Below are 12,759 nucleotides of genomic sequence, written 5' to 3' on the forward strand. Positions count from 1 at the left end.
TACGTACTTTCAATTCAAATCCACAAAAAGAAGTCAAAAATTTTTCATTATTTGCAGATTCCATATTCACCTACTCACTAAAATTTACTATAACCCCAAAAATAATACATTCACAGTGCTCTGCAGACATGTGCAGAGCAGCAGAAAATTCAAGTCACCTGAAGTGCGTGTTTCCAGCTAAAGTTGAACAAGGCAACACTCTGCCTTCTTGTTTCAGCTCATACCAGTGCCCTTATCATGACCTAATTAGTGGCAATTTTTGGCATTTTTGTGCTTTTTGTTTTAGTGATTTCACTGTTTAAAAGGGCCCCCAAGCACAGTGCAGGAGCACTGTGTCTTAGAGAGGAAATACATGTAGTAGATAACCTTCACTCAGACATCAGTCACAGTGTCAGTGTCGCTGGCCATGAGATCCATTAACAAAGCAACAACATGTATTAAATAAGGTGTCATCAAACACACACACACAGAGAACAACATTATGTATTGATCCACTGATGAATGTGATCACCAAATGCTTACAGACAATCTAACCTTGTGCTCCCCCAGGGGCCATGACTCAGTACCCATGGCAAGTTTCTACAACAGAACTACCGCAAATACCGAGACTCAAGTGGACACTGGTGTCTGGGGAGATAGAGAGCATCAGGAAGCATCTTGGGGGCAGCACCTGAAAACTCAAGCTGCATGAAAGCACTCTGGTTCATCTGGGGAGCCCCTTGCTCCTGGTGCAGCAGAGTCACAGTCCCTCGCTGCAGCTGCAAGTTCAGTTTCGCAAAGACGTGGTCTCGCTTTGTGTACGTGTTCATACAAGAGGCATCCGCAGTAGGGTCAAAAAACTCCTCGGAGCCTGAACATGAGGAAGAAGAGGCTTTAAGAAAACACATGGGAAAGTTTAAAAAGCACTGATGGCAGTCTCAATGATATGACATAACATCTCCCTTTTAGGAAAGAACTCCAAAGTCATGGGTGACTTTTATTCACCAACATGAAACAACTCTAACTGCCTTATAAGGGCTCTGATCAACTTACTGTCAAATGAGGGGCAATGTCAAATTCATGACAAACTACAGCATAAGGCAGCACTGCCCAACACGGTGCAATGCTCTACACTGCACTGTCCACATGGTGGCCACTAACCACAAGACGCTCTGAGCACTGTGGCTCATGTGGCTAGTCACCTGAGGAAGTGAATTTTTTATTTTATCTGAATAAATTTAAATAGCCATTTGTGACTGCGGTTACCATACTGGACAGCCTGGGTCTAAAGGGTGACTCTGGACTGGTATTCAAGCCCTCAGGGTTTCAAACTTTTTTTACTGGATCAGACTTAATTCTCTTAACAATCACTGCCACTCAGATCTGTTTGAAACCATGTAAATATTCAAATTCAGTAATGGAGTTGTAAACGAAGTATCTCTTAAAACCTCTCAGGCTTCGCTGAGGTCCAGTAGTAAAGAATCTGCCTGCCAATGCAAGAGACACAGGCTTGATCCCTGGTCTGGGAAGATCCCACATGCTGCAGAGCAACTAAGCCCATGGGCCACAACTACTGAGCCTGTGCTCTAGAGCCCAGGAACTGGAACTACCGGGCCCACGTGCCACAACTACTGAAGCCCACGAGCCGAAACTAGAGAAAAGCCCACACAGCAACAAAGGTTCAGCACAGCCAAATATAAATAAAGAAAATTATTTTTAAAAAAACCTCTCTCTGCCTCTATAAACATGAGACAAACTGTTACAAATGTCTACCTTTTTTTTTTAATTTGAAATATACCATGGGCCAGTTTCCCAAATAATAGGTGAACCATGAACCAAGTGTCTCCCTTCACTGCAATCAAGAAGGACACATGAAAGCCAGCTCCCGCCTTACCCAGGATCTCCTCCGGAGTCCACTGCTCCTGCGGCTCCACCATCAGGCCCTCCACTGGCTTCCCTTCAGGGCTCTGCTGCCCGTACCAGCCACCCCAGCCGGGAAACCAGGACTGAAGGTACTGCAGCATCCCGCTGCCTCCCCCGGGGCCTGGGTCTCCAGGAGAGTCTCCCAGAGGATCCAGCTGAGGCTCCCGCAGGCTCTGTGTCAATCAGAAATGAGTACACATGAGGACCAAAGAGACAGGGCATGAGGTGCCACTCCTCGCTCTCTGTGCCCCCAGAAGCACTCAGCACGCTGCGTGTGACACAGCTTCTCTCGGAGGGTCTCCTACCTCTGCCAGTTCTTCCTGCTTGTGAAACCGTTCATGCACCAGTTCACGCAAAATCTTCAGTTCCTCAAAGCTCTGCTCCTCTTCAATCCGATACATTTCCTCCTGTTCGGGTAAAGAAAACAGGTGTCAGGGCTGCAGAGAAAGTGGACACCATCATGAACCCATCCAGTACTAAAGGAACCCACCTGGCCCCCAATGTTTCCAATGCTTCCAAGGCCCAGAAACCATGAAGATAAACACTGAGTTCCATAACTGCTAAGCTTCTGGTTCAAACAGCTTTTCCGTATAACCCCGGTAGACCCCACCTGTACTCTGAGACTAACGGGAAGTGCAGAGACAGCAGAGCGGTATTCAGTTGTTAACAGGTACGTGAAGGACAAGTGTTGCTGGACTAGCCCGTCTTTGCTCCGCAAAGGCAGTTTACAAAGTGCTTAACATGGCGTTACCTCAACTGATTCAAGTTGGTGGCTGGTTGTTAACCTTCCCGAGTCAGAGGAGGAAACTAAGGACCTAGTTTACAGAGTAAGCGTGCAGGCCTCCAGCTTCTTTATGTTTCATGTGGGACATTAGCAAGGAAGTGGTTGTTTTCATTCGTTTCATGCTAATTAGGAAAGAACAACAGTGGCCAGCGACACACAAAGATGTGGAGCAAAGTGGAGTCAGCTCTCCTAAGCTGTTTCTTGAAAGTGAAAGTTGTTAGTCACTTAGTGGTGTCGGATTCTGCGTCCCTATGGACTATAGCCCACCAGGCCCCTCTGTCTATGGGATTCTCCCGGCAAGAATACTGACTGGAGTGGGTTGTCATTCCCTGCTCCAGCGGATCGTCCCAACCCAGGGACGGAACCTGGGTCTTCCGTACTGCACGTGGATTCTCTACCATCTGAGCCACCAGGTAAGCCTTACACCCTGCCACTAAGGAAAAGGAGATTATACATGTTTACTTGTTCACCTCAGTTGTAATTCAGATTTTCCCTTGCTCCATGTCTTTCCCTATGCCTTTAAGAAAACTATCTGAAACAAAAGGTCTGGTTTATTCCATCCTTTTATTAAGGCTTCTATGTCAGTAACCACGCCTGACACTCATGAAAGAAGCACTAGCAGAGTGGGTCATACCTCAGGGTGCTGGCAAGATAGGTGAGAACACCCAAGGATGCACCATTGCCACTGGTTACCACAATGGGGTGCTCTCACAGGATGAATGTGTTCCCCCAATACGTGCACGTTAAGGCCTTAATCCTCAACGTGACAGGATCTGAAAGTGGCGCCCATGGGAGGTGAACAGGTTTAGATGAGGTGATGAGGACAGGACCATCATTATGGGACTAGTTCCCTTGTAGGAAGGGAAAGACAAACAGCTCTCTCTCTGCCCAAGAAAGGCCAGGTGAGCACACAGGGAGAAGGCAGCTGCCCATAAACCAGGAAGATGGTCTTCCCCAAGAACCAAATCTACTGGCACCTCGATCATGGAATTTCAGCCTCCAGAACTGTGAGACGTAAACATCCACCATTTAAAGCGCCCCACCCTGTGGAATGTTGTTATAGCAGCCCAAGCTAAGACAGGTGCTGCTGCTGCTGCTAAGTCGCTTCAGTCATGTCCGACTCTGTGCGACCCCAGAGACGGCAGCCCACTAGGCTCCCCCGTCCCTGGGATTCCCCAGGCAAGAACACTGGAGTGGATTGCCATTTCCTTCTCCAATGCATGAAAGTGAAAATTGAAAGTGAAGTCGCTCAGTCGTGTCTGACTCTTAGCGACCTTAGGACTGCAGCCTACCAGGGTCCTCCACCCATAGGATTTGCCAGGCAAAAGTACGGAGTGGGGTGCCATTGCCTTCTCCGAAGACAGGTGCTAAAGGGACGCTTAGAAATGTTTACTAAAGAGAGTTAATTAAGACAATCCCCAGGCCAAAATTAGTCTAAACTGCTATCACAAAAACTGATGCTCACAAAACCGAAACAAATCAAGGAGGAAAACACTCCCCACTGCCCTTCCTGAGGAGACAGAGGAGACAGACTGGAACTAGAGGAAGCTCCGGGCGTGGAGCTTCCTGCAGGTCTCTGGTCCTGCAGGTACTGAAACTGGAGCTGGCCTTTCCCTTGCTGCACACCCTCGGCCTAGGCTCTACCCCTAAAACTCCAGAGTCCATCGAGTCAGTCGGGATTAGGAAAAATGTGAAGAAAAGAGTTAGGATCAGGTGTTTGACACAAGTGACTAGATGCAGAGTCTCTCTGGGCCTTGCACAGAGAGCCAGGAGACCTGGCGGGACCATGGCCCCTTTTCCTTCCTCCCAGCCCATGGGCCAGCTCCCCTCCAGCAACAGAAGGTGGAGAAAGCTTCCTGCAGAGGCAAAACCCAGCCTTCTAAGTAGCTCTCACCCTAGTAAGGCCAACTTTATCCTAAAAAACTACGATCCCAAACAAAGACTTTTATTTCTTCACAGACTCCATTTTCTTCAGTCTTGAAGAGACATTCTTACCCTCTGAGTGGAGACGAGAAACGTGAGACAACACCCCTTACCTTGTCATCTGCAGACAGCAAGCCTCCTCTCAACGTGGTGAAGTACTTGTCGGTATAAGACACGGCGTCACGGGCCCGGCCCAACAAGAAGCCCCATGTGCAGCGCTTCCTCTGCTCCCGGATCTCATGCAGGTTGGCATTCAAAGCGAAATACCACCACTCTCGGCAGCTGAAACATTTCATAGCCATCTAGTTACTTACAGCAAAAGCAATGAAAATGCTATCAACCCAGGGCGATCCACAGCACACTACTCCCATTCTGGACATCTCTTGTCGGCCACCACTTTATGCTTCAAATTCAAATAATGTTAGGCTAACTTCAACCTGTGGGGAAAACTAATCCACTACATCCTCGATGGATACACCAATAATACTACATTACTCAATTGGTCTGAATGACCCATGACATCAGCCTCTCCCACTGACAGACAATCAAGTGATGGCTTTACAGTAAATCCCATTGTAAGATAATCAGCAAGGATTTGACTGTTAAATGGAAGACTTCAGGAAAGACTGGAAATACACAGGACCTTTAAAAAAGGTTTAATATATTGACTGGTCAAGTTGAGCACATCTACATGAAAACATTTATTTATCCTATGTGCTTGGTAAGTCACTTCAGCCATGTCTGACTCTTTGTGATGCTTTGGACATTTATGCTATAGATGTCATCAAGTGTATTACATAAATGCTAACTAAACTGGTTAGGAGAAAAGATACAAGGGAGTAGGTTCAAGAGTGCTACAAACTATTTACCACACAGTCAGATCCCACCAGAGCAAGGCTAGTCTCCTTGCTACATGAGACTGAGTTGCTGCTCTTGTTCAGTTGCTAAGTTGTATTCCACTCTTTGCAACCCCATGCAAAAATACTAGACAGGGTTGCCATTTCCTTCTCCCAGACCAGCGATCGAACCCAAGTCTCCTGTGTCTCCTGCGCTGGGCTGGCAGATTCCTTACCACTGAACCACCAAGGAAACCTACCTGAGACTGAGAGGACCTTCTAAATTCCACTATGCTTGACCTAAGAGTAAACCCGTGACACCAGAGATACACAATAGCATGATAACAATGATAACAGAAATGGCATTTTAAAAACCAGAAAAATCGACTATACTTTTATCTTCAACCACGTGAAAAAGACAGTGAGGCACATTTCTGATCTATATACAAAAAAGAACATGCTAGAAAATGCATTCCACACACAACACTTAATTGACAAGCCTTACTTCTCAGACACGGCCACTTTGGGTTTCCATTTTCGGAACTTCACCTGCCTCTCCTTTCGCTCCAGCTCCTTGAGGAATTCCATGATTTGCCGGTACTGCAGCTTTTTATTAGAAGTTAAGCAGTACAAGGTTAGAACTGGTTTATTTCTTTTGCTCAGTAAAGACATTACACATCACAGGGACAGGTCATACTAGTCAACCCAGTGAGCTGAAATCCAGTGAGCTGAAATCCAGTGCCAACTGCAAGACCAAACTCCAGCACTATGCAGCATGTCTCTCTTAACACTGTCAGCTAAGTACACAGATCCACTGGCTCTCTTATGCTCTTCGTTCAGCACTTAAAAACATCGAATCAAACTAACCTGAGACACACCCAACCCAAACGTATAAAGACAGTGGGTTCTGCATCCACCATAGCTTGGTCTCATGCGCACTTCCTTTCCCACGAGGGGACCCTTCATCAACACCTCAGTTACCAGCAGACAGTGACAGGAAGGTGGAGGGTACCTGAGAGAGTTTCAAGGGAATGGTTTCCAGGTGAATATCACATTCGATTCGGGGAGTGTGCCGAGAGCGCAGAGGCTCTTTGGAGCAGTTTCTCTTCAGAAGAGCAGATGCACACACGGGCTCCAAGATGTAGTGATGGTCACGACTCTCCATGCTCCTGTCCATGGCCTCCTGAGTGTCACAAGGATGGCTGTCATTACAGCAGATGTTTCCCAGATCGAGTCACCTGGTGCAATGTTGTCTAATCTACAGCATATGACATCAGAACCCAAAAGCAGGAGAAAACTGGGAATCTAAAGCTCTTCAGCATTTTTAAATTTGTATTTATATTGCTTACAGGTAATACATTCACATAGTTTAAAATTTTAAAGGCAAAAAAAGTGAAATCTCTCCTTCCTACTCCTTCTTTCAGTCACCCAGGTACCCTATTCTGAGGCAACCAATGACACCAGTTTGGTACATATTCCACCAGAAGCATTCTGTACAGATTCAGGCAAATGCATAACTTTTTGATTTTTAAAACCAGTCTTACACAGAAGGTACACATGCTTTTTTACCCTAGTTTTTGAGACTTAATACTGTGTCTTAGAGACTGTTATGTATTCATTATAAAGATCTCTGCCCTTTATTTTTTATAGATGCATACTCTTCTACTGTATGAATGCACAGCATTTATTTAATCAAACTGGCAAAACAAAAACCATTCTGTACAACAGCATGCAAGGATAATCGTGGTTGAGGGAAATATGAGAACTTTCTCTCCATTTCACTTAAAACCACCTACAATTTCTTCACAAAAAGATTAAACTGAGATTTTTTTCTAAATATCCTTCACAAATGGTAATATTTTACATCCAATGATTTACAATGACATTCTAAGTATTCTTAAAGGAATGCCACCAAAGGTGAAATTTCAACATAAAACATAGTAAGAAATCTCTTCTTAAGAGCCACTGAAAACCTGGGTGTACACTGGTGGCCAAGAGAGCAGAGAACACTAGTACGTTAGGTGCATGCAGCTGAACACCATCCAACAGAAGTATACGCAGCAACACTGGTAAATCTTAAAAACGGAGCTTTAAATGAAAAAAGAAAACAAATCTATAATACTCATACATACTCAACAATGAATGCCAAGGAGGGAAAGCAGGTGGGAACAGGAACAGAGACACAGAAAACAAAACCCTACATGGCCGTGATCCTACACACTTTATTGCTGTGCTGTAATAATAGAGCCCTGCCAGAATCATACCTGTAACTCCACCTGAGGCAAATCCCCCAATAAAGTGCAATCGACATCCCAATAGATGCTAAACTCTGCCACATCTAATTGCTTTTTCCGCATTAATTTCTGTACCTGAGGGAAGACAGGGAAGAAAGCATGATTCTTTATTCACGAATCTATTCATTCAACAGGCCATTAGTGACGAGTCACACATAGGACACTTTGCAAGGTGCTGAGGTTACAAAACAATGAAAACATGGTTCTGCTCTTAAAGAGTTCAGAATCTAACTAAATGGAAACACAAATATGTGAACAAATGTAATTAAGCAGAGGAAAGCAGAGGAAGAATATATAAGATGCTACAAGCAAACAACTAAAAAATACCACTGGGCAGATCAGTATCAAAACCTGTGTATGTTTCAGACAGAGGGTAGAAGGGAAGGTTTGGGACACATTGCAAGGAATGGGGCCAATGACACAATAGGCTCCACTGCTTCAAAGGACAGAGAATACATCTGTGTAACTGAAGCGCTGCGTTCAGGGGTGGGGCAGTACTGGACACGTATACCCACACACACCAGGAGTGGCGAGGTACTTGAGTATTGAGAAAAGTAGGTTGGAGTGTTACTAGGTGTACTAGGTTGAAAAGCTCCCCCTGCACCCCACAAAATTCGTGTTGTCCCTGTGAGTGGGGGAATTTACTCGGAAATAGGGTCATTGCAGATGTAATCAGATTAAAATAAGGTCATACTAATCAGAGAGGAAAACAAAAAATACCTAGAGAAAATGCAAGCACAACAATCCAAAACCTACAAGATGAAGCAAAAGCAGTTCTAAGAGGGAAGTTTATAGCAATACAATCTTACCTCAAGAAACAAGAAAAATCTCAAATAAACAACCTAACCTCACACCTAAAACAATTAGAGAAAAAAGATCAATATGGCTTTTATTGTATTTTATATGATTAAAACTGAACTTTTTGTGAAAAAAAAATAAGGTCATCTATATTGGGATAGACCCTGAACAATATGTTTTTTCATTGTATTTTATTTTATATGATTAAAACTGTCAAATTCTTTGTGGGAAAAAAAAAGGTCATAGAGGATTGGGGTGGGCCCTAATCTAATCACTGGTGTCCTTAAAAGAAGAGAAAACAAACACACACAGGGAGAAGGCCATGTGAAAACAGAGGCAGAGACTGGAGTGATGTACCCACAGCCAAGGCAACCACGGGAAGCAAGGAGAGACGCAGGGGACAGTTTCTCTCTCAGAGTCTCCAGGAGGAACCAACTCTGCCAGCACCTTGACCTTGGACTCTGGCCTCCAGCACTGAAGAAACCATCTAGTTTGTGGTTAATTTGTTATCTAGCCCTAGGAAACTGATACAGTAAGAAGTCTGTCACACCAAGGAGTTTGGATGTCACACCTGAAGGGACACAAAACCACTGAGGGCTTTGCTGTAGACATGTGCAGGGACCAGCTATGTGTTTTAGAAAGAGAACCCTGGCAACAGTGCAAGGTGGAGCTCCCCTCTACCCCAAATGGAGTCAAGAGTTTGTCAAGATAACAAGCAAGTCTGCAAAATCAAGCTACAGTTCAGGAATACAGCGACACTTGAACAACTTGGGAGTTACGGGTGTCAACCCTCCTGGCAGTCAAAAATCCTCATATAACTTTCTGCTCAGCCCTCCTATTCATGGTTCTGCGCTGGAGGATCATGTGATACTGTGGTTATGTTTTTATTTTTCTTTTTTTTTTTTTTTTTTTGTGGTTATGTTTTTAAAAAGAAGTCTGTGGACAAGTGGACCCGCAGTATTCAAGCCCATCTTGATGGAGGATCCACTGCACCTGGTTGCTCTGAGCAGGGCACCTCCAGCCCCAAGCGGCCACCTCCACTTGCCCCTGTGTCCCGTACAAACACCATCACTCTCCTCTGGATGCCAGGACGTGGGAAAGGCTGAGAAGCCCTGGCATAGGGTGAATCAAGAGCCTGGGACAGAAGTGAGGCGGGGTCGGAAGTCAGGAGCTTACTGACTCAGGCAGAAGCTGACAGGATCCTAAGTCAGACAGTCGAAGTGAGGGGGAGTGGAAGAGCCATGTTTGAGACACCTTGCAGGGAAAACTGGTAGGACGCTGTGACCAATGGATACAGAAGCTGAGGAATAAGAAGTGAAGAAATGAGCACAGGCATCTAAAGCCGAGTGTCATGGGTGAGAACACGTGGTCTGAAGCAAGGGAGGCAAACTTGTTCTGTAAAGGGCTCCCCAGCGTCCTCGGCTGTAGTACAGGATAACAGCGGTAGTGAAGAGTAACAAGAATTCAATGCGGAAAATCAAGTAAACCACTAAGAAGAGTGCCTGGCACAAGAAAGGGCTCAAAAGCCAGTTTTCATGTGTTTGTCTGTAACATGCAGTAACGTGTCAGAGAAAAAAAGGAAAAAAGTTGGTTTCAGGGAAGCAAAATGAGCAGCTGGAATATAATGGGATCATTTTGATTATAATAAGCCTAAAATACCACAGGCTTCCATGATGGACCAGCGGTAAAGAACCCTCCTGCCAATGCAGGAGACACAGATTCGATGTCTGGGTTGGGAAGATCCCCTAGAGCAGGGCACGGCAAACCACTCCAGTATTCTTACCTGAAGAACCCCATGGACAGAGAAGCCTGGTGGGCTATAGTCCATGGGGTTGCACAAGAGTTGGACATGACTGAGTGACTAAACAAAATACCACAAAGGCGTCCCATAGGAACAGACCCTGAATCTGAAGACCGGAAGAGGGGTGGAGAATGGCTTTCAAGATGTGGATGCCGTTGGCACATATTCCCAGGTGGCTGAAAAAACCCTGAAACAGAGAGAGTGTACCCCGAGAGTGCACGTAAGGACAGAAGAAAATAAAAAATGAGATCCTTTCTGCACCTCAGTTTCTTCACGTGTAAAACGTGCCAACATTGATGGATGAGCAAAATAATGACAGATCAGAGGAAATTAACACAAAAGATATCCACACCTGCCAAAGAACATGGAGAAAAAGATCTCACAGAACACAAAAGGACTCAAGGCACAGCCCCAAATGCCCCAGACCTGGTGCTTTCTTCCCGGTTTGCAGGTGTATTTCATACTCACAGGCTCATTCATGGCATTTTGCATGGATACATTCTTAATGCAGATGCCAAATGCAAAAGGATGGGAAGGGTTGGTAACACCATCTTCAAAGCGCAAATGGACATCTTGAATTTTTAACTGCAGGAGGGAAAAAAACAATTAAACAATTGCAGCAGGTAGAGTACTATAAGCAGGGGTCAAACTGTGCTTGAGCCACTTAAGTAAACCACAGCAGGTATTTTACACAAACACACCCAATATTGGGTAAATACACCCAATACTCTAAGTTCCTAAGAGTTAGAATCACAAACTGGACATGAATGACATTTATTTTGATTACTGCCAACTCAAGAAGAGAGTTAATGGTACTTCCATGGAATCATTTCAGAAAACACCTTAAACACTGAACTAAAGTAGCACCCACTGTATCTAGACAAATGGCCCGCCCTCTCTTATGATATCTTCATCTGGTCCCTGTGCCCTCAAACCTAGACACAGGAATACGAGCAGGGCATTTCCACTCTGACCTTATTTATTTCCTCGTGCCTCTAGAGCAGAGCTACTAAAAAAGCACTCTGCTTCAGTGAATTAAAAAATAACAGACCGTGAAAAGATCACTCATAGAATGGGAGAAAACACTTGCAAGTCGTGTATCTGATAGGGACGAGAATCCAGGATATATAAAGAACTCTTACAATTCAACAGTAAAGAATTCATTTTTATAAATGGAAAAGGAGTTTGAATAGACGCTTCTCCAAAAGATAAACAAAAAGCCAATAAGCATCTGAAAAGATACTCAACAACATTAACCATTAAGGAAATGCAAATCTAAATCACACTGAGGTATCACTTTGTGCCCACTAATAAGGCTATTATTAAAAATCAGACAATAACAAGTGCTTGTCAGGATGTGGAAAAACAAATGTTCACACATTACCAGTGAAACTATAAAACTGTTCCTCAAAAAATTTAACATATAGTTACCATATGACGCAACAGCTCCACTTTAGGTGTGTACTCGAGAAATGAAAACATGTTCACACAAAACCAGATACGTGAATGTTTACAACAGCAATATTCCTAAGAGCCAAACAGTGGAGACAACCCAAATGATAAAATGTGGCCCACCCTGAGAACTGCAAAAACTCTAGGTATGAACGTTCCATTCAAACACCTCCACTAAAAGACTTGAAACTTTAATGAAGGCTTCTAGCAGCCTCAGGCTGTGTCCCTGGAACAGACATTCCATCCCCTTCCTGAGTTCCTATGTGGAAAAGCTCAGGGCTATCTGCTCCAGCCAACATCTGACAATAGCGTACACCACCCGCCCCCCCATTTCTTAGAGCATTTACAGCTGTGAATCCTTTCGCTGTCCCTATGTGATGTATCTCCTACAACTCAAGGACCTAAAAGCCACTCCCCTGAAATGCAATCATCAGGAAGAAAGGGGTTCCTGTCGCCCATCTCTATGGAAGAAGAGAAGTCCAGCTAGCAAATACAGCTGACCTAATCACATCCACACTGACCAACCCTTTGTAATTTTCCTCCTGTGCCCTGCCCACCCCACCCCCACCAACATACACATACACACCCTCATTCTCCCTTTAAAACACCTGGTCACCTCTGTACAAGTTGGAATGGAGCTCTGCTCTTTCCCCTACTGTCAGGAGTCACTGAATAAAGTCTGTTTTCACCACTTTAACTTCACTCCAGCTTTGTTCATCTTTGGCAATCCATACAATGGAATATATTATTCAGTCATAAAAGGAATAAAGTACTGATACATGCCACAACATGGATGAACCTTGGGAGCATTATGCTAAAAAGCCAGATGCAAAAGGCCACGTAGGGTACAGCTCCACTGATATGAAATGTCCAGACTGCACAAATCCATAAAGTACATTAGTGGTTGCAGGGGGCTGGAGGAGAGGGGAATTTGAAGTGATTGCTAGTTGGGTATAGAGCATCTTTGAG

The 12,759-nt window shown here is 44.6% G+C and overlaps 1 protein-coding gene across 1 annotated transcript in view; it reads right to left on the reverse strand.

The window, feature by feature from the left end:
* VPS13D (vacuolar protein sorting 13 homolog D) overlaps window positions 1–12,759 on the reverse strand; it is a 260,686-nt gene that overhangs the window by 234,751 nt on the left and 13,176 nt on the right. The window contains exons 5-12 of the mRNA XM_068986146.1: window positions 10,807–10,923; window positions 7,710–7,814; window positions 6,458–6,628; window positions 5,951–6,051; window positions 4,723–4,891; window positions 2,208–2,309; window positions 1,874–2,075; window positions 671–850 (exon numbers count right to left, since the gene is read on the reverse strand). Coding sequence (XP_068842247.1) covers window positions 671–850; window positions 1,874–2,075; window positions 2,208–2,309; window positions 4,723–4,891; window positions 5,951–6,051; window positions 6,458–6,628; window positions 7,710–7,814; window positions 10,807–10,923 — 1,147 coding nt within the window. The remainder of the gene's footprint in view (window positions 1–670; window positions 851–1,873; window positions 2,076–2,207; window positions 2,310–4,722; window positions 4,892–5,950; window positions 6,052–6,457; window positions 6,629–7,709; window positions 7,815–10,806; window positions 10,924–12,759) is intronic.

This window comes from Capricornis sumatraensis, chromosome 14 (assembly GCF_032405125.1).
Source record: "Capricornis sumatraensis isolate serow.1 chromosome 14, serow.2, whole genome shotgun sequence".
Classification (NCBI taxonomy): domain Eukaryota; kingdom Metazoa; phylum Chordata; class Mammalia; order Artiodactyla; family Bovidae; genus Capricornis; species Capricornis sumatraensis.